Source organism: Puma concolor, chromosome D3, assembly GCF_028749965.1.
Source record: "Puma concolor isolate L17-30 chromosome D3, mPumCon1.1.hap2, whole genome shotgun sequence".
NCBI lineage: Eukaryota > Metazoa > Chordata > Mammalia > Carnivora > Felidae > Puma > Puma concolor.
The window spans coordinates 43,462,864-43,490,106 of NC_141678.1; the positions used below are offsets into that span (position 1 = coordinate 43,462,864).

Genomic DNA, 27,243 nt, shown 5'->3' on the forward strand with positions numbered 1-27,243 from the left:
TTCTCCTCCCCAGGCTGCTTCTCTCCAGACCAACTGTTGGCGCTTCTCTGCTTGTCTCTGCTGGGCAGATATGGACCCCTGGGCATCCTAGGGTTTTCCTCTGGATACATTGTGGCTGTCAGTGGTCCCAAAACCTAACACAATGCAGGGCATAGAGGGACCATCATCTCGTGTTGTGGTCACCATGAGTCTACCAGTTTAGCGCACAGTGGCACATTCTGTAATAGGTCCCTGGGCTCCCTGCGTGACTCTCAGTCTGGCCACGGGCCCCTGCTGCTGCCAGTGTAGTCTGGAGCAGGAGCATCAGCATTTCCTGAGAGCTTGTCAGAAATGGCAGTCCAGCCTCTTCCCAGACCGGCTGCTCAGGAATCTGCATTTTAACAAGATCCCATGTCAAAGGGTGACTTGTGTGCACGCTAAAGTTTGGGAGGCACTGAATTCTTGTTAACTCCTCAGCTAAATGAAGGGTCGGGAAGTGAGAATTTGAACGAGGCAGCATGAAGCATTGGAAAGAGGCTTGGGATATGATGGATTTGGAATCAGCCTCTTGCCTTTTCCCCTCGTCCCCTACAGGTACTTGTTGTGTGATAATGGGCAAATGGCCCAACCTGTCTGAACCTTATTTTCTTTCTCTATAAAATGGGAATAATATTAACTCGTGATTCTCCTCAAAGTTGCGGTATCTGAAAAGGATCAGCACAATGGGAGTCATAGCAGGCGCTCAGGAAGTGCCGGCACCTTCCCTCTTTCTGCATACCTAGGGAAGGCTGACCTTTCACTGCATTGATTCAGGATGAAGCCCTCGTATAAGCCTCTGCACAGCTGGAGGTATTTTATCAGTCATACTCTTTTTTTTTTTTAATTTTTTTTAATGTTTATTTTTGAGAGAGCATGTGCAAGCAGGGTAGGGGCAGAGAGAGAGGGAAACACAGAATCTGAGGCAGGCTCCAGGCTCTGAGCTGTCAGCACAGAGCTGGATGCAGGGCTCGAACCTGCAAACTGTGAGATCATGACCTAAGCCAAAGCCGGATGCTTAACCGACTGAGCCACCTAGGCACCCCTATCAATCATACTCTTTACGTTCAGGATGTGACAGGCACTTCTCTTTAATTCCAATTCTGGCTTTTGTTCTTAATTCCTTGTCATGGCACAGCAAAAACTCAGTGTTATTAAATATCTGACTGCTCTCCTAGTTCTTAGACTTTGGGTCAGCAGGTGGTTTAGCCTTATTGCCCTGATACATTTGCCAGATTATTTTCAAGTGGCTTGTCTGGGACTGACCAGAAAAGGGCAAAAGGCTACTAGAAGATATGACCTGTGAATTATTGACAGAGGCGGCTGCTTCTGCAGAAAATCCACGTGTCTTTGTCACGTCAGGACACGTCCAAACTACCAAACCGCATTTGTTTTACAGGTTTAAGGTAAAAGTGGGTGCTGATCTCCAGGATGACATCCGTAGGTGCCGACTCATCAGAAACATGATTGGACCCGAGAAGACGTTGGTAAATGTCCTCCCCTACCATTGAGAAGCCTTGCGTGAAGCCTGTGTCTTGGGCCAAAATGCAACTCGTTTCAATCAAGGATTAAGGAATGTTGGGAATTTTATTTTATTTTTTAGAGTTTATTTATTTTGAAACAGAGAGAGAGCATGCTGAAGGGGCAGAGAAAGAGGGAGAGAGGGAGAATCCCAAGCAGGCTCCACACCATCAGCACAGAGCCAGATGTGGGACTTGAACCATGAGATGATGACCTGACCCAAAGTCAGATGCTTACGCAACTGAGCCACCCAGGTGCCCCAAAGAACACTGGGAATTTTAAAGCTGAGTGAGAGAGGAAGTACAGATTTGTGTGAGCTGATAGTTTAAAATGTCTGTTCTGCAGAACAGCTTGCGTAAGATCAGGCTTAGGGATTATTCCTGCTTGCTGGCACAGAAGCGCCTGAGCAAGCAGGTCTCCCCTTGGAGCCCCAGTGTGCCATTCTTTGACTCCCCTGAAAAAATACATCCTGCCTGGTCCATCAGGCGGCCAGTCTCAGGGAGCCAGTGTTGAAGAGATGCCAGACTTGGCTGAGATAAATGTAAGGATCAGTCATTCCTGACTATTTTTATAAGAGATTTCTTATTACATGTAAAATATTTTTATAAAGTCACAAGATGTTTTTGTGGAGTTTGGGAGGCATGTTTCCTAAGTTAACTAAAATAGGAATTGGGTCCTTGACCTAGGATAAGAAGTATCGCTATTTATACATGAGTTAATGCTACTTTTAAGGGGCCATCCTTCTCCAAGTAATTTGTGGTACAATTGATTCTAGGTGTCCTATCATCTGGTTTTCATAGTGCCCCCTGTGGAAACTCTTACCACTTAGCACTTTCTCCTAGAGATTCCCACCTCCGTGTCTTCTCAAAGCGTGATAATGTCAGGGTTGGGGAGGCCCTGTCTTAGTCTCTGCACACCCAGCACCTGACTTCCAGGCAGGATCTCCACATGCAGAGAGACAGGGCCTGGGAGTTAAAGAGGCCTGGATCTGAACTAGCTATTTATGTGGCTAATTGTTCTTGGCAAGTTCCTTAACTTCTCTGCATGTCAGTTTTCTTTTCTGTAAACTGAGTTAATATGAACTGCGTCATAAAATACCCAGTTGAGTAGGTGCTTCATAAATGGTAGAGTTTGGGTTATTTATTATTGTGCCAGACTTATAGTTGGCAATAGTCAATAAATGACTAGTGAACAAATTTAGAATTGACGATGAATGACTCAGAATGTGATAAAGTAGTTTCCAGAACAATGAATACTGCAAGACAGGTGTACTTCCAAGCCCTAAATGCATATCGGGCCAGAGCTCCAGGGCCAGCAAGCACTTCTCCTGAGCCTAGCCCAGGACACTTGCAGACATCACAGTGGCTCTGTGAGTTGCATTTCCTCTAGAAGACACATCTAGAACTACAGTGCCTGTCTTGGTGGCTGTTCTTTGGCTCCTTTTGTAACGGCTGCATGCTGATCCTCCACAGAGGAGATGTCAGGCTCCCTCTGGAAGTCTTGCTCAGCAGTTGGTGGCACTGAGTGACAGACAGCATTTCCTCCCTCAGAGCTGCAGTCCTGTCACAAGTCAGTACCAGGCAGACCTCATGGTGAAAGATATCTCTCTCTCTCTCTCTCTCTCTCTCTCTCTCTCTCTCTCTCTCTCTCTCTCTCTCTCTCTCTGCAGATGATGGATGCCAACCAGCGCTGGGATGTGCCTGAGGCAATAGAGTGGATGTCAAAGCTGGCTGAGTTCAAGCCACTGTGGATTGAAGAACCCACCTCCCCTGATGACATTCTGGGACATGCCACCATTTCCAAGGTAGAAAAGCCGCTCCTGCCTCTGTCACTACTGCCATGTATTTTTGTTTGTGGGTTTGGTCTGACAGATCCCAAAATCCCGTTGCTTCTTCCCTTTTACATTTTTACATATTTTAGAGACAGTACGTTGCTAAAAGTTGAAAGGCTGCCAACAAACCAAAGGTTAATAGACACGGCTCCAGACTTTGTAAATATAGAAATCTGACTGATACTAAAATATTTTACTCCCCCAGAACGAAACAAAAGTGCAGATTCCTCTGGTGGACTCAAAATACAAGGTTTACTTAGCTAATGCCTAGGTCAGGCCTGCCCAGGAGAAGGCTACCTGGAGCCCTCACACCAACACACTTCCTGCACCGATCCACCCGGCTTCCCTTCCTCTTGGGTTTAGGGACACCCTGATATGTCAGAGCATCTGAGAACAGCCTTTCTCTCAGGGTGTGTCTCCCTTTAGGCAGGTGTCCAGCACGGATATATATAAAGCCAGAATGCCAGGTAGTTAATTTATAAGGAGAACTCCCAACTTCTGGGAGCACTAGAGTTTTGTATCCTCTGACCAGAGCAAGCTCCACAAGGAGCCACATTAAACCAGAGGTTGTTGGGTGAGTGAAAAATCAGGACAGGAACTGGTGGTGCGATTTAAATATGAGACGGTGTCAGTCCAGTGTGGCCCCGCGCATCTCCCCACAGTGCATGGATGTGCCTGCTCCTGGCACCAGGCATGTTGAGTCTTAAGCCTCACCCCTCCCCTGGCAGTGCCTGGGCCAGCCCCGGCCAGCACTCACCCCTATTCCCCTTTTACGTTTTCCTCTGATAACCCTTCCTCCCCAACATTGGGTTCGTAGGTTCGCTTGCTTTACAGTCCATTCCTGCCTGCCTGGGAGATTTTTTCCCCTGGTGTGACTTTGCATTGCTATACTCTCCCCTAATCTGAAAATTGTCACTGTGAGGACAGTCAGTTCCAAGTTCTGGGAAAGATACCTCAGTGTGTCCTACATGAAGTCATAGGTCCTACTGGAGCCATTCTGCTCCATTTCTCTCAGTAAATGAACATATGAGCTTCTTATGTGGGACACTCCACAGAAGCCTGTGTTTGAGGGATGCCCTCCCACTCTCCCCACTTCACAGCCTAGCTGGAGAGAAGAGGGTAAGACATGGGGGCATGCTGGGTGGGGCCCTGAGCACTGAGGACAGTAGAAAGAAGGTCACTGAAGGGAGAGACAGGCGTGGGCTGGGATGGTGGAGTGGCCTTGTGGAGGTAAGACAAGAGCTGACCCTGAGGAAAGCTGTACTGCAGGTGGGGGAGACGTGAGCAGCAGTCGTGGGGTGACCATGTTGATTTAAACAGAACTGGGGCGCCTGGGTGGCGCAGTCGGTTAAGCATCCGACTTCAGCCAGGTCACGATCTCGCGGTCCGTGAGTTCGAGCCCCGCGTCAGGCTCTGGGCTGATGGCTCAGAGCCTGGAGCCTGTTTCCGATTCTGTGTCTCCCTCTCTCTCTGCCCCTCCCCCGTTCATGCTCTGTCTCTCTCTGTCCCAAAAATAAATAAATGTTGAAAAAAAATTAAAAAAAAAAAAAATAAACAGAACTGAAAGCTTCTGAGGAGTCGTTCTGAAATGAGAATCTAGTGACAGGCCATGGTTCGAGAAACAAGACGTTTGCCTCAGGGTTCTTATGGGGGTAGCCATGCCCTAGTGCTGCCCGCTTGCCTACACAGGGACTTGCACCGCTGCCCACCTGGAGGGTCTCCTCAGAAGCTCTTCTGGGTTTCAGCCATCTGAGGTCTTGTTTACATAGGGAAGGCCATCCACTCAGGAGGCATCCCATGAAGTGGGCGCAGACAGACCAAGGCCGGGGGAAGCCACAGAAACAACAGGCCCTGGAGATCCCCAGCACAGGGGATGTGGGGAAGATGGGTCCATGGGGCCAGACAGCAGGTCTGTCTGTGCAGAAGATGTGGCCCAACACAGTGAGCCACCATAGTGTCTTGAAGGAGATAATAGGATTAAAGAAGATTTCACTGGGAAAAAACATGTAGGATGGATTGAGACACGGGGTACAGGGCAGGTGTGGAACAGACAGAAAGAAACTGGAGGCAGAGAGTAGAGCTAGGAGGCTTTCCCAGTAACCTAGGAGGCCAGGTGGTGAAGGGAGAGGGCAGCTAGAATAGAGCAGGTTCAGGAAATGATTAAAAGGAAGAAATAATCATTGGTACCTATTTAGTGTCAGAAACATATTCTCTAAAATGGTAGAGTGAATGACTTCCCCCCTCCTCTACTACTTTTCCCCACTCTGTTTTTTTTTGTTTTTGTTTTTGTTTTGAGATAACCGAGAACATTTAAATTAGAAGTTCCCAAAAACATAAACAAGGAAGCTAGAAGGTGCCTCAGCGACCATCTGCTCTAACTTTTGACCTGGAGACGAGGAGGCCGAGGCTTCTGGTTTTCCATGAATCATCCATGTCCACATATCCCATTAGAGGCGGGACAGCTAGCAGGATTGGGGATAACTGGCTCCTAAATTAAACGTTATCTATTTATTAGAGAGAGAGAGAGAGAATGCAAGCAGTGGAGAGAGAATCTCAAGCAGGCCCTATAGTCAGCATGGAGTCGAATGCGGGGTTCAATCCCACAACCCTGGGATCATGACCTGAGCCGAAACCAAGAGTTGGACACTCAACCAATTGAGCTACCCAGGTGCCCCTAGGGCTTTTCTGTAGGGGAGTGGTTCTATCTAGTGGTTCAGATGTCTGCCCTGGCTCTGGAGTGGGCCTGGAGTTCAAGCCTGGGCTCTACCCCTTTCTAGCTTTGTCATCTGGGAACAGTTGCTAGCCCTGAACCTGTTTTGCCTCTGTGAAATGGGGGTGATGATGATTCCTGTCCCAGTGGGCTGTGATGAGCAGTCATTTCAGTCACGGTTTCACGCAGCACCACACAGTTGAGAGCACACCACGCTAGTAAGAGCTCAATGTTAGCTATTGGTGCCACTGATACCTGAGGAGAGTACCTATGGCCTCGCAATCCCGGTGGGGGCAGGGGAGAGCAGCCTGGAACCCAAGTGGAGGGAAGTGAGGTAGCTTCAGGCAGTAGGACTGAGAGAGCAGTCTGAGTCTAAGAAGACTCCAGCACTTGCCAAGTGAGCATTTCACCAGGTTAGGAATGAGCTTACCCTGACCTGTAAAGTGGATCTAAGACCGCTTGCTGAGCTTGAAGGGAGAGGGCTCTAGAACAACTACAGAAGAGGGCGGTTGGGAGAATCTGCAGAACTGTAGCCGGGAAGGGAACTAACGGCAGCATATGAACTAGTGCTGACTGTATCCTCTGTAGGCACACACAGCCGCTCTTGTGTGCATACATCATCCCCTTGACCACCTTCTGCCATTCCTTAAACTTCACATGGCTCCACAGCAGGGACGTTTCCTTCTTCAGCTTTAAGTAGTTAAACAACTGTAAATATTTTTAAACATTGGGAGTTTCAGTTTAAAGGTTTGGGAAAATAACATCAAGTTGCCTTATATTTTACAGGCATTGGTCCCACTAGGAATTGGTGTCGCCACAGGAGAGCAGGTAAATGACATCTCCTTGGGGACAGTACACACTGGCCAGCCACTGAGGACACTGGCATACATTAGGTTACATCACCTGTGTTATTTTGAGTTTGGAAGCTTTCTTTTTCTTTTTTTTTTTTAATGCTTGTTTACTTGGAGCGAACATGAGTCGGGGAGGGGCAGAGAGAGAGAGAGAGAGAGAGAGAGAGAGAGAGGAACCCAACCAGGCTCCATGCTCAGCACAGAGCCTGATGTGGGGCTGGATCCCACGACCATGAGATCATGACCTGAGCCGAAATCAAAAGTCAGACACTTAATCAACTGAGCCACCCAGGTGCCCCCGAGTTGGGGAGTTTTAATTTCAGAAATGGGGATATTTTACGGCACATCAGTAGAGCCTGGAGTCAGATACAGTCAAAAGTTTGTCTCTTTTCCCACAATTTATATGACTAAGGCCATTTATCTTCCTCAAAGTATCTAATCAAAATTCACAAGGCAGCAATTTAAAGCTGCTCATGCAAGGGCATAAGATGCACTGTATGGTTTTAAGAAAGCCAGCTTCCAAACGGAGTAAACATTATTGCGTTCACTCTTTGTGCTTATAAAACGAAGCACAAATGCCTGCCAAAACCTGCGTCAGTCCACCCACGAGCAGAGCAGTGTGAAGGAACAGATTCTCAGTTTTCCCAGCAAAAGGAGCAATGCTGTTTAGCCGTGTTTTTTGTCGTCCAAACCACCTGCTCATCGTCATCACCATATTTCATCCTGATGTTTGCTTCACTTCCCACTTGCCAGTCACTATGACAGCATTTCCTTAATAGATGTCAAGCTGATGTGACTTTAGCATGACCGTGGTGTGACCATTCCACTAACGGATTTATAAAGCAGTGAGCAGCGAGGTCCCAGCTTGTATTATCAGGGCTTGCTTCACGCGGGTGAAAACAAAGACTAGATACAGTCCAAGCTTCCAGAGGCCGCTGAGGAGTGACTTGGAATTGGCGCATTGCCAGGTGTAGATACCCTAATGGCCAATGCTGACTCTTCTAATTAGTTTTATTTTAAACGGTTTTTTTTTTTAATGTTTATTTATTTTGGAGGGAGTGCAAGCGGTGGAGGGGCAGAGAAAGGGGACAGAGGGTCCGAAACAGGCTGTGCGCTGACAGGCTGACCACAGTGAGCCTGATGTGGGGCTCAAACTCACGAACCGCAAGATCATGACCTGAGCTGAAGTCGGACGCTCAACGACTGAGCCACCCAGGTGCCCCATTCTGTTGGTTTTATTTTAATTCTATTTCCAGTGCCACAATAGAGTCATATTTAAGCAGCTTCTCCAAGCGAAAGCCCTGCAGTTTCTCCAGATTGACAGCTGCAGGCTGGGAAGTGTCAATGAAAACCTCTCAGTGTTGCTGATGGCCAAAAAGTTTGAAAGTAAGGGCACCCTGGAGCTGCACACCAAACCTCCATTTCCTGCCCACCACACACCCGTGGAGCCCTCTGTAGGGACTCTTTTCGGTTTAATCAAGCGCTCTTTGACGATTTTTATCCTGGAGTTTCATCCCCGTAATGAATGATATAATCACCTGTGGGCAATGAGAAAACCTGGAGGTTCTCTTTCATCCCCACCCCCACCCTACCTGGCATTAAGTAGAAATCTGTCTTTATTGTAGTTCCCGTTTGCCCCCATGCTGGTGGAGTTGGCCTCTGTGAATTGGTACAGCACCTGATTATATTTGACTTCATATCAGTTTCTGCAAGCCTTAAAAACAGGTCAGTAACGTGGAGTTAGCTTCAGAAGTGTCCCTCGGTCCAGGCCAGACCTTTTAAAATTCTGCTCTGGCGACCAGAGGCGCTAAGAACTCTGTCCATTGCCACATCCTATAACTCAAAGGCCAAGTTGGTTTTGCTTCCTCTTCTTCACATGCAGCCATTAAACTGGAGCCCTAGCAGTGGACAGAGCTCTTTTTCTTTCATGGGGGTGGGGTTTTGGTAGCTGCCTTTGTTTTCTAAGTATGTGATGGGTGGGTGGGTGGGGGTTGCAACCAGGTGGAAACCAGAACCCCTTCCTTTTTAAAGCCTTGCTTTCATCGTGTGTGTATTCTCTGCTTCTGTACAATCTCCTGGTCTCAATGCTGTAGTCCTCTGTAATGTGGCTGCATCTGGTTCCATCTTGTTTCTCAACACATCCCAGGTGAACTTTAAGACAGTCTTCTGATCATCTGCACACATACGGCTTTACTATGCATTTCTTTCCTCTTGGAATTAAATGTGGAATCGCCGAAAGATCACTAGAAGTGATCTTTATATGGCAGAAGCATAGAAAACGTGCATGGGAATGGTAAACACCAAATGCAGGACCATGAGAGAGAAATGGGATCCGTGAGGGTTTAGACTGGGCTTCAGTGATATAGTACCTGTCTCAAGTCAGGTGGTGAGTAGATAGATGCTGCCTTTTATGTCTGAAATATTTTGTTCGATAAGAAGTGAACATTCCTGGGCTATTCTGCTTTTGCCCCTCTCATTTCTGTTCTGAGGGTGGGACCAAGGGGAGGTCAACCTTGAAAGGTCCTGCCAATCTGGAGGGCCGAGAGGAGGAGGGCGAGCCCCGAGAGCAGTGCGCTGCGACCACCCAGGAGTGGGCAGAAGTGCTGGTGCCACCCTCCTGAAGCACACCTCGCTGCCGGGATGCTGCTGTGCACGCAGAGCAGCCAGCCGCAAGGCGCAGGAGCAGCTCAGCACCCCTGCTTTACGACTGCGTGGAACACCCGTTCCCTGCTCATCCTTCAAGGCCAGAACATCCTCTCCCATGGGGCTGGTTCTTCATCTGTAGCCTGTTCTTTGTAGATTACACATAGTGCATATTCTAGTCGGTAACTTAGTCTCTGTGTCCACTGAAACCATGAGGCCCTGTCTCACCAGGTCCTTTGTGAATTCCCAGCACCGGGCACACGGGCTGCCTGTCGTGGCTGTTCATTAACCTGTGGCTAAAGCAAGGTGGCAGAGTTAGGTTACTTGCCCCAAGTCACAAAACTAGAAGGTAGCTGACCTCAAATCTGAACACAGACCAGTCTGGTAGTAAAACCTGTGCTCTTCTTCTAAATCGTGTGTAGCTGGATGGGATCTCATTTGGTGATTTTAGTCTATTCATCTAACTTTTGGCTAAAGGCACCCAAATAATCCCAGATACTTATAGAGTCTAAACTGATGGGAGTAATAAAACCTTTACAGATCTTTCTTGGCTGAAGATGGCTTAACATTCTGACAAGCCCAGCATAACATATTGATTACTAATATATAGTAATAGATTGTTATCAATTATTGATAAATATTAACATTAAAAATACATTTAAAAATGCATTTAATACACCTAACGTACTGAACATCATAGATTAGGCTAGCTTACCTTGAACATGCTCAGAACACCTGTATCAGCCTAAAGTTGGACAAAATCATCTGACACAAATCCTGTATTGTAATGAAGTGTTGAATAGCTCATGCAGTTTATTGAATACTGTGCTGAAAGTGTTAGAGAGGTTGTATGGGTACAAACGGTTGTCAGTATACTGGTTGTTGACCCTCATGATGGCGTGGCTGACTGGGGTCTGCTGTGCCACAGCCCAGCATCATGAGAGAGGATCGTGTCACACATCATGAACCCAGGAAAAGATCCAAACTCAAAATTTGAAATACAGTTCTCCTGAACACGTATGGTTTTTGCACCATCGTGAAGTCAAAAAATCTTAAGTCAGACCATCCTAAGTCAGGGACCATCCGTAGTTACAAGAGACTTCTGGTATCCACATGAGGAGACTTCAACCAAGCCCTCATAGTACTTTATTTTGCAGATGGGAAGGACCTGAGGCAGAGGTTGAAAGATTTGCATAGAAACCTGTGCCAGATCAAGTCCACCCTTTCTTTAGTGGTACTCACCCCTTTGCTTGGACAGTTAGTACCACATAAATGATCTAACGCAAGGCATTATTGCCCCAATCTGATTCCTTCCTCCTAGGATGTGCGAATATGTCGACCACCTGCATGAACATTTCAGGTATCCAGTGACAATCAAGAAGGCTTCCTACATGCCTCCTAAGGTGAGCTCGGCCAGAGAGGCCTCCCTGAGGAAGCACTGCCAGCCCCTGGTAGACTTGTTCTTGTGGGTTAGACCCTGGAGCACAAAGCTCTGTCTCCTTAGAGTTTATTTTCAGTATCTAAAAATTACAAATGGCTCCTTAGTTAGCAATATCAAATTCCCAAGGCCCAAAGGTCAGGAGTTGAGGGTGAAACTGCTCCGACAAGGCTTCTCTAATGCAGGCCTTTCTTCCCGACACCAGCTGAGACCTTAAAATGCATTTCTTGTGCAAAAACAAACCAACCAAAAGAACAAAAAACAAACATGGCACCACCTGGAGGTTAGTGAACTGAAACGTTGAGACTGTGGTTGTGTTATCTGGACCATTAATCTTCACCATGTCCAAGACGTTGGGGTTCATTTTCAGCAACAAGAGATTGAATTGTCAAAGGAGGTGTGATTAGTTTAATCCTGAGAAGCAGCCAGTAGTGTGTTCCTCATTTCAAACAATCTGAAAACAGCATCTCTACAGGCAGCAGAAATACATAAGTGAGTTTTGTTCTGGGTGGTTATTAACACTACTCTATTTTTTGTCTTTGATAGGATGCTGGTTATTCAACAGAAATGAAGGAGGAATCTGTAAAGAAACACCAATATCCAGATGGTGAAGTCTGGAAGAAACTTCTTGCTGCTCAAAATAATTAAATGTTCAGCCCCAATACTCTTTCCTTTTTCAAGCGAAAAGGCTTAAAACTTTTTGGGTATGGTTTTAAAAAAACAGGGGGTAAAATCACCCTAGCAATCAAAACAAATTCAGCTGAAAGTCCTGTTAACCTCAGGAATCAGCTCAGTCATCATTATTACTTGATTCTTTTAGCAAATAAACACATATTCTCCTTATTAATCCTTAAACAAATTTAGATTTAACTCAAAATCCAGAAAGATGTTCTTACAAAATTTCTATCAAGTGCTGGTACCTAGACATTAAACTGCACTTTGAAAATAAGCAGGTTATTTAATTGTTGGAACAATGCCTTATTCTATCTAACATCTGTCAGAAATTAGCAGGGTAAAAAAATAGTCCTGCAGTGCCATGTGTGTGTCACAGAGGTAACTGGTGTGTAACAAAGGTAAAAGGATTTCACAGATAAGCCCCTGAGTGGTTTAGCATTTCTATTCTTGCTCAGTCTAACTCTATCAGTAGAGGATTCACACGATACTGAAACTATGGCAGCAGTAATGAGCATAAAAATGGCATTTCATGTATTATTTTTCCATAACCCTTAAGTAAACCTTTATCCTAAATGGTCATTAAATGCTAATGATAAAATGCAGCCAGAAATAGATGAACTGCAGAAAAACAGGGCAAAATACAGTCTAGTCAGCATTTCTAAAATATACTAACCCTCTAAGCAGGATCCAAACGAGAATACAGCATATGTTTATTTAGGAGGGTTCAGTTAAATCTATTTTAGGCAAGCAGTGAGCAGAATGGCAATACAGAATAGAAAAAATTAAAAAACAAAACACCAGATGAACGCACAACACTCCTTTATTATAGCAATATATAAAGCAAGTAACTTTAAATGTTCATAACTACAACTGTACATTATCATGCATGCTGGTGTTATTCAGCTTGCTCAAATCTGGGGGAATAGTTTTCATGTAATTGAAATGCACTGAGCTTCATAAAAATATGGGATTGAAATGCAGGTACACATTTTAAGAGCATATAAATTTTTACTCTCCTTACTTTATCCCTAACCTTGGCAGTTTCACACATCCCCAGGGAGTTAACCAAACTCAAGGTCGTTTGTTAGTAAGAGAACTGTTGGCCAGTGGCAACATTCTCAAAAGCTAATCAAGTGTAACTGCCGGTCACCAATAGACTTCTGACCTAGTTCTTTCTTTCTTTAGGGTGAAACACCTTTCATCCGGGCATTCAGTCTAATCCCTCAAGAATCAGTATCTTTCCGGTATCTCCCTTAAAAGCATTTTAAACAGCCATTTCCATTTTAATAGTGGGGTGAGGATTGTACCCCTCAATCTGAAAGTCTTCAGCCTTGAAGTCATCAATTGTCTCAACTTTTCGAAGGATTCTGAGCTTTGGGAAAGGCCTTGGTTCTCGCTGTAGCTAAAAATAATAGGAAATCGTTATTTTGCCATTATCGGTGCAAGCTGCTTTAATTCTGAGACAAGTACACAGTATTTTATCAACAAAATATTATTTCATAGGACTGTAATAGTATGGACACCTGTCCCTGCTTATGCAACACTACTGGAATATAACTGATCCTCTCCCACAAGTGGGGACTGAAGGATATGTGGAATCACATCGGGTGGAGCCTTGTGGCTCATCTCATAATTGGCTGTTCTTGGTAAATTTATTAAGGACAGGATGCAATCTTTTACTTTCAAATCCATAACTACTCAGAAGTTACAGTGCTCAGTATGGGAGTATGAGTCCCCAAATCCCTATCCCAACTGTCCTTGGCAGTGAGGGCAATGTAAGATGTGACATCTGACAACAGAAAGGGATGCAAGCTGGTGTTCCTGGCATGAACAGATGGTGGCACTGAGGGCAGGCACACGTGTTACAACCTCACGTTATTCTGTCCAGACTGGAGCAGACAGCCAGAGAGGCAACTGGGTAAACCCTGAAGTTACCCTCTAAACAAAAGCAGCTAAACTCCCTCAAAGGAGGAACTTTCAAAACCTGGATCTCACCTGGAAGGGGCTAAAAGGGTTTCGGTTCAAAATTTTTTTTCTTGGGGATCATTAAGCATTAGACTTATTTAATTTTATTTTCTTAGAGCACGTGTGGATGCAGGAGAGGGGCAGAGAGAGGGAGGAAGAATCCCTAGCAGGCTCCATGCCCCGCGCAGAGCCCCACTCAGGGCTCAATCCCATGACCATGAGATTACAACCTGAGCCGAAATCAAGAGTCAGATGCTCAGCCAACCAAGCCACCCGGGTACCCCTAGACACTCATTTTTTAATTGCCATTTAAAATCATTTGTTGGCTGCTATAACTCAGGATTTGAACAGACTTTTGAAAGTTAATACCTAAGTATGGTATTTCATATGACGGGAAAACATCTGCATTTAAATTTTCCTTCAAGTAAAAATATGAGTTGAAAATGCTACCCCTGGGAAGGTCCCAAACCCACTGGTCCAAATATGGGCTCTCCCTCTCTGGTCCCGCTATCTAGTACCTCCCAGCACTGTTAAGTGTCTGGGGGTGCTAAAATGTGTCCACCTTGTCCCTGCCCACCACCATCCCTAAGCTGAAGCCCTGTAGTTGGAACAGGCCATCTTATCTGCCACAGCACAGAGCAGAAGGGCTGTTATATGAGGGATGTTCTAGAAGGCAGCCTTTTATCAAGAGAGGTTACCAAACTCCAAAGCATGACCGGTATCATTCTTACCTGCATTTTTAGCGGTTCAATGTGATTCAGGTAAATATGCGCATCTCCCAAAGTATGTATGAAGTCACCTGGCTAAATCGCACAGGAGCAAGCAAAATGGTAAATGTTTTTAGTTTCAATTCCTTTAAAACACATCATTTGAAAGAACATTATGTAGACTATGCAGACATTCCAAGGCTTTTTAGAAAAGAATTTCACCAGTGTAGCTTTTGAGAAAAGGTGGTATTCATAAGAGTTGTCTTATATTATAAACTATATAAACCTGCTTGTTTATACACACCACAAAGACAGGAAAGCTCCATGGGAAGCTGCAAGGTGAGCAAGTTCACTTCTTAATTACCTAGAGCACATTTTAAAAGTAATCAGACACTGAATACTCTGCAATTAATTTTTCCACGTTGAAGAATCTAAGAGCTCAGTGCTTTAGGCTGGTAGCAATCATTCCTTCCAGAGAGCAGCTCACCTTCAGGCCTGTGATGTGTGCGATCATGTAGGTGAGCAGGGAGTAGCTGGCGATGTTGAAGGGTACACCCAGGCCCATGTCTCCTGACCTCTGGTACAGCTGGCAGGACAGTTCCCCGTTCACCACGTAGAACTGGCAAAGAGCATGGCACGGAGGCAGGGCCATCAGAGGAAGATCTGAGGAGCCAGCACAAAGGAAAATGAGGAGATGGTGGTTTTAAAGAATGCAGCTATACACAGAGTAAAACAGGAGAGAAACAGAAGACAACTCACATGGGGGAGATCATGAGAAAAAGCCACTGGGCCAGTGACCCCCCCCCCCCACCTCCCCCTATGTCAAGAGCAGACCATTCCAATCCTGAGGATGGAACAACGCCTACGGTGACCCATCCATCAACAGAAGACTTCTGCAGATGTCCATTTACAACTGAAGCAACACTCTTTGATCCAAGCGGAAATTACTTGTGCTACCTTCATGGCACCAAACTACAAGTACAGGAGGAATTCATTCATTTACAAGGACCACAGGTGTGCATCTCAGGCACACCCTCCTGTATTCAAAGTCTCTATTATAAACGCAAATATTTGACTCTGGGTAATATTTATTACATCTTGGTCAGTTTAATTTTATAATATAACTGTTAAAATGTTAACAGCCAGGTGGCAGGGACATGAAACTTCATCTGCCCCAATTTAAACTGTTAAAATCCTTGGCGTATTTTTATAGGTAATTTAAAGCCCTCTTTGGAGTAAGAATAAGTATAAATACACACATTAAAATCATCTGCATCCAACCCCATCATCTGAAGGTGAAAATGGGGCCAAGTGTGACCTGCCCAGGGTCGTATCAGCCATGCAGCTGAGGGTGGTGGTTCCCAGGATCCAGCCTCCTCTCGGTAGCCTCCATGCAAAGCTACATGGCTTCCCTTTGTGCTAATGTTACAGTTAGGACACAAGACAATAATTGGGATGCTTCCAACCTTTTGGATTCCAACCACACAGGATGATTCTTCTGTCATTGGGGTTGGTTTTGATTGTGTCAATCACCTTTTGCAGTTGATCTACTCCTTGACCTGAATAATCTGTAGAATCGTCAAAAAAGAGAAGACATGTCCACATATCAATCACAGGATCTTATGAGATGACCTTAGAGGCCATCCACCACTGTCCTACCACAGCCGCCCTGTGGCCACACTACAAGGTATCTAATCCACTCTACAAATTGCTTAGCTCTCGTGGGGTGATGTTGAGTTCAGGGCTCCTAGGTCTATTCTCTGGAGCTATAACAAAGTCTATTTTCTTTTCTATGAGTCTTTTTTAAATATTCGGTCTGTCATGGTGCAACCCCTCCCCTTCCTAACCTTCTCCAATCCCAGCAATCGGTTTCTTCCAGTGGTCCCACAGACTGTCTCTATACCCATCAACCATTCTTGTCACACTTTGCTGCTGTGGAACATACTAACAAAAGACTGTGGGTGGATTCCCCTCTGTGATCTAGCATTATTTACATCTAAAATTAAAATTTAGCAGCCAAACCCCTGCTGATCCATAAACATCAGGAAACCTCTTTAACTATTACACCACCTTGTACTTTTCTCCCATTTCTGGTCTCTGGACTTTAATTCCTTGCCTTCTTCCTGAAATGGAACTGGAAGCTGAGAAGTCTGAGGAATGTGGAGCTTTATATTCACTCTGGTTAAACTTCCACTTATTGGTGTTAGACTAGGTTCTGGTCTAGCAGCTCTTAATTTTGGAGAGAACAAAATTCTGTCACAATCACAGCTTCAGAAAAAGTAATAACAAAGATTAAAAAGGGGCGCCTAGGTGGCTCCGTTGGTTGAGCATCTGACTCTGGCTCAGGTTATGATCTCACGGTTAGTGGGTTCGAGCCCCACATTGGGCTCTGTGCTGACAGCTCAGAGCCTGGAGCCTGCTTTGGATTCTGTGTCTCCCTCTCTCTGTTCCTTCCCCTGCTCACATACTCTCTCTCAAAAATAAATAAAAGATTAAAAAAAAAAAAAAGATGCACCATGATGGCACAGTTCTAGATTTTGGTTGTGGTACTTACATAAATCTACAGGTGCTGTCAATGGTTTCTGTCCAGCTAGCAAACTATTACTTCCTATGTATGTGTACACACACACACGCACGCACCCTGAGGAGTTAGGCATTTGCTTTTGCAACACCTGGCCTATGGACAAGCAGGACAGGAAGGGTCAAAGGACTGGGGCAGGTGGTGCCACCAAATGACTGAGGAAGGTCACCATCCAGGAGTAAGATGTTTCATCTTCTTGTCCACCCCAGGAGGGCAGGGAGAAGAGGGTAACCCAACAACTGCTATTACATAAGCTCCACCTAAAGGGTGCTGGGTCGCTCAGTATCAAAAGGGGAGATCAAGCCACCACAAGGCGATCTTGTTCTTTTTGTCCCCCAGATGAACTCCTACCTTATTCCCCAACACGGCAACCAAATGACCAACCAGCAGACCAACTATCTGCTAGCGAAACAAGCTACAGAAAGTACCAAGCACCCAATAAAAACTAACAACCAAGAGTGTGATCTACCTGAATCTGAAACAGCCTCTCACAAGGTCAAAGTTCTATATATATCAGCTCCCCAGACTGGCTTCTTACAACCCCAACTTCACTAGAAACAATGGAGCAAACTCATGCTATACCAGATGCTCAGGAAATTAAGGCTTTGCTCTGTTTTCTCACCTGAATCCTTATCTTTGTATTCTGCCCCAAAATGCCTCCACTGAAAGCCATAAACTGGGCCTAAATCCCCTTCTTCTCTGTTGGAGAATCCTAGGCTGTCCAAGAAGTTTCGGGACCCATTGGCATCCCAGATTTTCACTCCCTTGGATGACAGTTCCTTAGCGTTTGTAGATCCCTGGAAGAGACAGGACAACAGAGAAGGCATCCAAGTGAACTGAGCCATAAGGAGTTGATAGCCCAAGAGCTTCCCACCAATTAGGCCTCTGGCCCGTGCTAACACACCAGGGACAGGCACTCACACGTCCTGCACAGCTGGACATCCCATCTTTAAAGGCCAGTCCCAGCTGACTTTTTGAGGGCCTCTAGGGCAGTTTTCTGGTTATCACTTCCAGGACAGGTGATTCTTGGAATTATTACCCTTTCAAATCTTTTCTCCTATTCTTCTCAACTAAATGTTCTAGATTAAACACCTCCAAACCCTTTCATTATTCCCACCTCGCCTAACAGTCTTGTGCTTTTTAACAAAATGTGTGTCTAAGTGTGATCCCCCAAAATGCACTTAATGCCTCACCTGCAGTCTGTTCAGTGTATCTTAGACCTGGTTGGTACATAGGCTATTTCACTGATTGGTGTAATCGGTATCAGCTTTTCTTGCAAATCTATCATCCACATTATATGTGGCACTGTCGAGTTATGTTTACCCCAACCTATATATGCAGTTAAGGTGGTGTTTTGTTTTTTCCCAAGTACGAGCCCATGTTTATTTCTTATATTTAATCTCATCAGATGTGGCCCATATCATCCTAACCTATGTCCTGATAGTGCCTCCAGGTCACAGACAGATCTCAACGGCCTCTGGGTAGGACATGCTGTAATGGGGACAAGCAAGGCTGTGGTGCCACACACACACACCGGGGCTCTGTGCCTGCCCTCCACGACCCTTCTCTGACAGCTCCCTGACCCCCTGCCCTTGCTATCTCCATCCACAGAAGAGCTCAGTATTCCCCACACACAGTAGTGTGAGGGTAGAGGACACAAAGTGCTCAGTGCACCACAGATCCTAACTTCAGCACAGACCCCGTCTCTCCATCCTGCCCACGGATGCCAGCAGCAGTGCAGGTTCATTCTGACTCCTGTGTTTCATCCAGTCACCCAGGGAAAAACTCTATCAGAGGGGAGCCTGACACGTTCCTGGTAAAGGGTTCTTAGAATCCTGAATTCAAGCTAAATTAAAACAAGTGACTGCATTTATTTCTGAGCATCTCATTTCCTCCCTTCTGTTTTTGTTTATACTTTTTCCACCTCCAAGACGTCATTTTTCTATCTTTCCCATATTGCTTCAAATGTCTCCCTTTTATATCCATTCAGACTGGGCACTAGATGGTTTATAAATGTCATCTGAGATTTCTGATGACGTGCCTGGAACTAGACACTCACTGTCAGCTGAGAGAAGACAACACGGAAGAAAATGCCTCAAGAATATAGAACTAAGCAGGGGCCCCTGGGTGGCTCAGTCGGTTAAGCATCTGACCTCGGCTCAGAGGTCATGATCTCACAATTCGTGGGTTCGAGCCCCGCATCGGGCTCTGTGCTGACAGCTCAGAGCCTGGAGCCTGCTTTGGATTCTGTGTGTATGTCTGCCCTTTCCCCGCTTGTGCTCTCTCAAAAATAGATAAATGTTGGGGCGCCTGGGTGGTGCAGTCGGTTGAGCGTCTGACTTCAGCCAGGTCACGATCTCACGGTCCATGGGTTCGAGCCCCGCGTCGGGCTCTGGGCTGATGGCTCAGAGCCTGGAGCCTGTTTCTGATTCTGTGTCTCCCTCTCTCTCTGCCCCTCCCCCATTCATGCTCTGTCTCTCCCTGTCCCAAAAAATAAATAAACGTTGAAAAAAAAAAAAAATTAAAAAAAAAAAAAAAAATAGATAAATGTTAAAAAAAATTAAAAAAATTAAAAAAAAGAACATGGAACTAAGGAAGACTGGATTGGATCGAATTCTAAACCCTTTCTAAAATGCAGTAGGAAGTCTTGAGTTTGGTTTGGCCCAAGATCATACAAGCCACACAGAGTGCTCTGTAGAAGGGATCCCGGTTTCTACACAGCCCAGAACTGAGCCCATCTCCTCAGGCACCCTCTAACCAGCACTGGCCAGAATATTACCAGCCTGGACCAGGAGACAGAGCAAGAGGAAGCTGTCCATCATCACAGCACCTTAGCCCTTACCCAAGGTACCTACCTGGCTCTTTAGAAGAGGTATAGCTTGTTACTCAAGAGATCATTCTAGCTTATACAAATATGAGAACATGGTTGGGATCCATATTCAGTGATCAATCTATGTTGAGTATCTACTATATGGCAGGCTATGTTCTAGGCCCAGGGGATAAAAAGTGAACAGGAAAAAACAAATTCTCTGCCCTCATGGAGCTTCTAATACATTTTACTTGTTCATTTGTTGTCTACTTTCCCCCTTCCAGGGGGGAAAGGGGAGGACACACATCATACATCAGCTGATGATGTTTCTCTGCAGAGAAAACAAAGGAGGGTAGGAGGAGGGTGTGTGTATGTCGGGGAGGGAGGGGGGATAATCAGTCTTAGATGGGAAGGTTAGGGAAGGCCCACTGAGCAGAGACTTGAAGGAGGTGAGGGAGTGAGTCATGCTGCATGTAGGGGAAGGCTCCAGGGAACAGGACTGGCAAGTTCCAGAGCCCTAGGTGGCAATGTTCTGATGTGCTCAAAGTTTAGTAAGGAGGCCAGGTGGGTGGAGCAGAGTGAGCAGCAAGCCAGCTGAAGCCAGAGCTGGGACAGGGGCCCCTGGCTCTTACTGTGTGAAATGGGAGCCACTAAGGGCTATAGGTGAAGAATGACATGATTTGACTTTTTAAAGGATCTCGCTGGTGCTGGGTTGAGAACAGACTGTTGATTCCCAATAGCAGCAGCTTCTTTACCTTGATAAACCACAGCAACTCCTCCAAAACACCCTTCCAGAATACACGCTTGGTTGTCAGTAGAGGAAATTCATCTGAAAAACAGTTTGCCAGATAATTTCAAGATGGGAAAACAGAAGACACCATCCAACTTTCTCTGTAGAGGAAAACTGCCCCAGGACACAGGCCTTTGAGTGACCACAGGAGCAAGCAGGAAACTTTGACTCTAGTCACGTGGGTACCCCAGACCAGGGTGGAGCTCACAGGATACAGCGAAGTCAGTGACCCAATTCAGAGGAGACTGCCCTCCTGAATCCCTTGACCACCACAGGAATTCCACACTGAGATGGAACACTGGCCAGGCAGGATGCCCATGTGGACAGGGAAAGAACTACATCCACTTGCCAGCTAGTGTGAATCCTTCAGAGAAGTGTGAAGACAACACACAAAATGTGCCCTAGGACAAAGGCTGAAGGCTCCCAGGGCTATTCCGTGATTATCCTGCCAGGGAAAACTTACTCACGTCCAGGAGACAGTAGATATCACCCTGGCCAAAGCTAAAGAATAGTTATTAATTATCTGCAAAGCAAATTAACCTCTATTATTTAAGTGTACCAAAAATAATAACTGTTTAAACACTTGATATGCATGACAAAACAACCTTGTTTGAAGCATCCTTAAGATCACCATTTTATAGGCACCAGGAGGGAATATACAAGCTTGCATCAAGCAACAGATCAAAATATAAAAGCTTATCTCTAAATGTGGTACCTATTCAGTTCACCTTATCAGTTGTATAGTTGCTATACATGTAAAAAGGACAGATTTTTTTTCAAGTACTTTTATCAGTACTGCCTACTGAGCACGATTTCCTCCATTTTAAGTACAGGAGGAAGCTGAAGGAACTTGCAGAAGGGCTGGAGTAAAAGCTAGGTCTTTGGGTCACTGGAGGCCACTGTGTGGAGCGGCAGGAGGGTGGATTTCTCTGTAAGGCAGATCAGCCACTGCAGCCTGGGTATTTTCCAGTCTCTAAAATGGGTGTGGGGTTAAGTGTGGGTCCTCCCCTGCCCACCACAGTGCTTCACTAATAGTAGGTCTCCCTACTTAAAACCATCTCCATACCCGTGTCAAGGATAACTGTCTTGTGCCCACCCCCACCCCACCCCTTTGTCCCCTGAAAGCCTGACTCTAACAACCCCCAAGAGACACTTCCCAGGGGCCATCCTGTTTTGAAGGAAAACAGGAATAAGAACTTCTTCTACTCGAACTCTTCGCTTTCCTGTTTCAACGTTTAACAGGAAAGCTGGTTCGTTAGGACCAGACCGGAAAAATGGTCAGGAACCACAAGTTCCCGCCCAGCTTCTGTATTCACTCTCTCCTCCGGCCGCTTTTGACCCGCCCATATTCCTTCGCTCCAATTTTTTAAAACTGCAAAACCAAAGGGCCAACACAGGGGGTGGGGGCGGGGAGGGTAGAAAAGAGTCAAAAAGGGCAACCTCTAAGCCAAGTCCGTGGTCAAGCCCAGGCAAATCCTCTCCCATTTTCTGGTATGAGGTCAGCACTACCAGCCCGTGTCCGCTCTGGGGCAGAGAGCGTGACCGGGATGCGCAGGCCTTGGCGCCAAAGGACGTGGTTTTACCTCCCAATTCTGTCACTCCCGTCCGCGTGACTTTACGCAAATCATTTCTCTAACCCGAACCTCAGTTTTGGCGTCTGCAAAGCACGGGGGTTAAGGAGCTCACAGGATCGAGGTTAGGACTAAAGGCTGGTGGCGGGACCCAGCCTCTCCCGGGCGCTCCTCCAGAGGCCGCTCGGAGCCCACCCGTGCGCACGCCCACTCGCCCGGCGCGCGCAGCGGTCACCTCTCAGGCTGTAGCGCGCCTGCATGCCGAACACCGACAGCGTGCCGGTGCCGGTGCGGTCATCCTTCTGGAACCCGCAGCGCAGGATGTGCTCCACCTGCCCCAGGTACTGCAGCTCCCCGTGGGGTGGCGGCTGCGGCTGCGGTTCGGCGCCCCGCTTCTGCTCGGCGGGCTGCGCCGGCGGGCGCTGCAGCTCGGAGCCGGGAGCGGGCATGGCGCGGGCGCAGACTGCGGGGTCTAGGACGCGGACGGCGGTGAGCAGCGCGCGACTGGCTAGTAGGTCCAGACCGTTCTGCGCGCTTTTTTTCCCGCCGCCGCTGCGGTGACTCCGCCCCTTCCTGCCTCGTGACGTTGGCCGGCCCTGGGGCTCCCGGCGTCCCAAGGGCGCGCCGAGCCACAAGTTTTCCAGAGCGCGCGCTCCGGGAAACGTGCCAGAAACCTGAAGCTGTGGTGTTTAGCGCCTTTAAATGCTAACAACCTAAGTCCTGTATCTTGGTGCATTGGCTGGAAAAGGCCACTCTGGTTAGAAAGTTTCGCGTTCACCGCGCCATTTATTTTTATTTAAAAAAATTTTAAAATTAACATTTATTTAGTTTTTGAGAGTCAGAGAGAGACTGAGCACGAGCAGGGGAGGTGCAGAGAGAAGGAGACACAGAATCGGAAGCAGGCTCCAGGCTCTGAACTGTCAGCACAGAGCCGGATGCGGGGCTCGAACCCACGAACCGTGAGATCGTGACCCGAGGTGAAGTCAGTCGCCCAACCGATTGAGCCACCCAGGAGCCCCCACCGCGCCATTTAATACTAAGAGGAGCCTGGAACAGTCCTCACGTATTCATGAAATCAAAAACAAACAAAACCCTGTTATCTGACCAGGCTGTCAGGCGCTGTGCCTTCCCGTTTTTCCCTATCCTCACCGAAGGCCAGTAGCTGGAGGAAGTGGAATAGTTCCATTTTTTTACTTGATTAATGACAGCCAGCCATTCTCAAGTTTTTGACAGCAAAATTTCACTTACTGTGAAATGTTTCTAATGTAAACACTGTTGGGTAAGAGCAATTTGATAATTAGTTTAAAATGTAGAAGGGGTGCCTGGCTGGCTCAGTCAGCAGACCATGGATGGGACTCTTGATCTTAGGGTTGTGGGTTACAGCCCCATGTTGGGTGTGGAAATTACTTAAAAAGAAAATCTTTGGGGCGCCTGGCTGGCGCAGTCGGTTAAGCGTCCGACTTCAGCCAGGTCACGATCTCGCGGTCTGTGAGTTCGAGCCCCGCGTCAGACCCTGGGCTGATGGCTCGGAGCCTGGAGCCTGTTTCCGATTCTGTGTCTCCCTCTCTCTCTGCCCCTCCCCCGTTCATGCTCTGTCTCTCTCTGTCCCAAAAATAAATAAAAAACGTTGAAAAAAAAAAAAGAAAATCTTTAAAAAAAATAAAATGTACTAATACGTGGACATGCAATAAGCAGTCTTTAAAAAATTTTATTTATTTAATTTTTTAATTTACATCCAGGTTAGTTAGCATATAGTGCAACAACGATTTCAGGAGTAGATTCCTTAATGCCCCTTACCCATTTAGCCGATCCCCCCTCCCATAACCCCTCCAGTAACTCTGTTTGTTCTCCATATTTAAGTCTCTTATATTTTTGTCCCCCTCCCTGTTTTTGTTATTTTTGTTCCCATTCCCTTATGTTCATCTGTTTTGTATCTTAAAGTCCTCATATGAGTGAAGTCATACGATATTTGTCTTTCTCTGACTAATTTCAACAAGCAGTCTTTTGAATCAACAACTGGTTTTTTTTAGCACATAGTAGATGCTGAATGTATTTTTTGTTGCTGGGTCTGGGGTTATGAAGAGTAAGATGTTGGCACTGAATGAAACATACCAAACACTATTTCTTTCCGTTCAATAAAGTCAACTTTTTTTCTTTTTTTTTCTCCCCGGGTTATCTCAAATGTATTGGCTGTGCAAGATTCTCACATCTTTCTGCTAACATATGCCTCTCAAACTCAAGGTTAAAATTTTTGCAATTGAAACACAAGTTCTAGCAAGAGGTGAATATCTTTCATGTGCAGCTCTGCCTAATCCGCTCAGTGAAAACAATCTTGCATCCCTTTATGTGGCACAAAGCCTATAAAGAATAAATCAAATCTCGAAGACAATTTTAAAAATACCTGGCCATTTGGGTTAATTGGAAGGAGGATAATACTATGAACAGACTAAGAAGTGCTTCAGGGAACATTTCACAAGACTTCTAGCTGGAAAGTCTCTGTTCTTGCCGTTTGGTTTTATGAGTGCTCACAAAGGCCACAATAAACAGAAATGCATTGGGTTACAGAACAGCAGATATTTTAAATCTATTTCATCCATCACAGTACTAGGCTGGCCTTTCCTAGGTCTGCATAGATTCATTTTCCCCTCCTACAGCACATTCCCCACCCCATCCCATACCGATATTTGAAAAAATAAAAATGTTTATTTATTTATTTTGAGAGACAGAGAGCGAGAGAATCCCAAGCAGGCTCTGAGCTGTCAGCATGGAGCCCCATGCAGGGCTCCATCTTTCAAACTGAGATCATGACCTGAGCTGAAATCAAGAGTAGGACACTTAACCAACTGAGCCACCCAGGTGTCCCCAACCCCAGCATAGTAATAGTTTTAAAGAGTCATCGGTCTCCTATTAGGAATGATAGCCCTCCTGTATTGTGTTGTACTATTTGGACAGGGCGGGTAGCACCAGATGCAGTGGGCATTCTTTTTGGTGGTCATTTGGGAGGAGACATGCTGGGTCAGAAAACCTTAACTCAGAAAACAGACTTCAGGCAGGAATGGGGACCCATGTTGTCTGTTCAGCTTGAGCATTGTCCTGGGTATAAGAAGCTAAGATGCCATGTGGAAGCATGTTCTGGGTGGGCCAGAACTGCAGAGTTCTTCACTGGGCAGGATCGTCCAGCATACTGCAGGGCTTTAGCATGCCTGTGGAAAGCCAACTAAACGTACATATTCCTCCAACTTCACCCCAACTGAAAAGTGTCTCCACACATTTCCAACCGCGGGGCGGATCCCAGGCAGAAAATAGCCTAGATTTTCCAGTTGTATGTTATCCTCTGTGTTTAGTTTCCTTTTGTCAGTTTGAGCTGAATTTATTATTCTAGCCGAATATCAGTTATACCACAAAGAGAATCTCAAGGTAAAGAGCATAGGCTCCCCTGCCTGTGTGGAGATTCCTTTTCCACTGTGGTACTTGGAGGATCTTGGTTTGATGACAATAGAGAATGGTTCCTTTCCCAGCGGCTGCTCCATAAATGAACGATCATCATGATATGATGATGGCATAACTCAGTAAAGGGCTACTGCAGGTACAGAGAAATTACTTTATTTAATTAGTTTTAGTTTTAATTTTAATTCCAGTATAGTTAACATACCGTGTTATATTAGGTTTAGGTATACAATACAGTGATTCAACAATCCTATTCATTACTCCAGCACTCATCATGATAATTGTACAGAGGAACTACTTTAGGTCCTACCACCAGGCAAGACCTCCTTGAGAGAAGGAACATTCCAACCCCCACTGCATTTAGGCCAGTATGTTTCCTAGCACTTTTATCTATAAAAATAAAAAATAGGGGTAGTATGGGTGCTGAATCCTATCTTACTCTAGGAAAGAACTGTATCAATGGATACATTAACTTATTGGGGGGAAAGCTCTTCCTTCTCATTAAGAGATCTATTTCTGTTAAATATTGTTAAATATTTATAATATATATAATTATATAGAGGGTAGAGGGAGAGAGAGAAGAGAATCTCAGGCAGGCTCCACTGTCAGCACAGAGCCCAATGCAGGACTCAACCCCACATCCCATGACCCTGGGTTCATGACCTGAGCCAAAATCAAGAGTCAGACATTCAATTGACTGAGCCACCTACGTACCTCTATTTTATATTTTAATGGTCATAGATATGTATATTTGTTACTTTAATCAATATATACAAATAATAATTACAAATGATAACTGAGAATGAATATTTGATACCTAGATTTTTGTGCCTGGGCAGATTTTTTTTTTTTTTTTTTTTTTTAAGTAGACTCCATGCCCAGCATGGAGCCCAATGCAGGGCCTGAACTCACGACCCTGAGATCAAGACCTGAGCTGATATCTAGGGTTGGACGCTTAACCAAGTGAGTCACCCAGGTGCTCCTCTGGGCAGATTTTTGATTTTTAAAATCTAAATCGCACCTGGGTGGCTCAGTCAGTTAAGTAACTGACTCTTGATTTCGGATCAGGTCATGATCTTGCAGTTTTGTGAGTTAGAGCCCCTCATGGAGCTCTGCGCTGACAGTGCAGTCTGTTTGGGATTCTCGCTCTCTCTCTCTCCCTCCCCCATGCATGCTGTCTCTGTCTCTCTCAAAATAAATTAAAAAATTTGGGGCTCCTGGGTTAAGCATCTGACTTCAGCTCATGTCTGAAGTCATGGTTCACGAACCATGGTTCATCTCATGGTTCGTGTGTTTGAGCCCTGCACAGGGCTTATCTCCCTGTCTCTCTGCCCTGCCCCTGCTTGTGCTCTGTCTCTCTCAGAAAGAAAGGAAAGAAAGAAAGAAAGAAAGAAAGAAAGAAAGAAAGAAAGAAAGAAAGAAAGAAAGAAAGAAAGAAAGAAACTTTAAAAAACCTAAAAATGCTTACATTTTATTGATCAATAAAAGATGCTTAAACATAAAAATATATTACATTAGGATAAAATTCTTTGAAAAAAGAATGAAAAGCAGAGTTTAAGGAGAAAATGGAAAGAAAATTTCTCATTGTTAAAGAATAACTTGTTTGTGTATTTGTTTAAGTGGATGATTCTGGGTATCAAATTTCCATGATATTTAGATTCCATTGGATATATTTTAAAGAGAGATGAA

At 45.6% G+C, this 27,243-nt stretch overlaps 2 protein-coding genes across 2 annotated transcripts in view; one reads left to right on the plus strand and one right to left on the minus strand.

The window, feature by feature from the left end:
• ENOSF1 (enolase superfamily member 1) overlaps positions 1-11,958 on the plus strand; it is a 30,234-nt gene extending 18,276 nt beyond the window's left edge. Inside the window, exons 10-16 of the mRNA XM_025931104.2 lie at positions 1,415-1,502; positions 3,206-3,340; positions 6,864-6,905; positions 8,185-8,314; positions 8,554-8,653; positions 10,893-10,974; positions 11,556-11,958. Coding sequence (XP_025786889.1) covers positions 1,415-1,502; positions 3,206-3,340; positions 6,864-6,905; positions 8,185-8,314; positions 8,554-8,653; positions 10,893-10,974; positions 11,556-11,657 — 679 coding nt within the window. The 3' untranslated portion in view covers positions 11,658-11,958. The remainder of the gene's footprint in view (positions 1-1,414; positions 1,503-3,205; positions 3,341-6,863; positions 6,906-8,184; positions 8,315-8,553; positions 8,654-10,892; positions 10,975-11,555) is intronic.
• Positions 11,959-12,486: 528 nt separating this feature from the next.
• Positions 12,487-22,662, minus strand: TYMS (thymidylate synthetase). The gene is made up of 7 exons (XM_025931254.2): positions 22,343-22,662; positions 20,502-20,575; positions 17,560-17,734; positions 15,823-15,924; positions 14,844-15,019; positions 14,381-14,452; positions 12,487-13,086 (listed from the first exon to the last, which is right to left on the minus strand). Exons 1-7 carry the CDS (start codon positions 22,554-22,556, stop codon positions 12,949-12,951), a joined length of 951 nt encoding a protein of 316 aa, XP_025787039.1. The 5' UTR covers positions 22,557-22,662; the 3' UTR covers positions 12,487-12,948.
• Between the last annotated feature and the right edge of the window lie 4,581 nt (positions 22,663-27,243).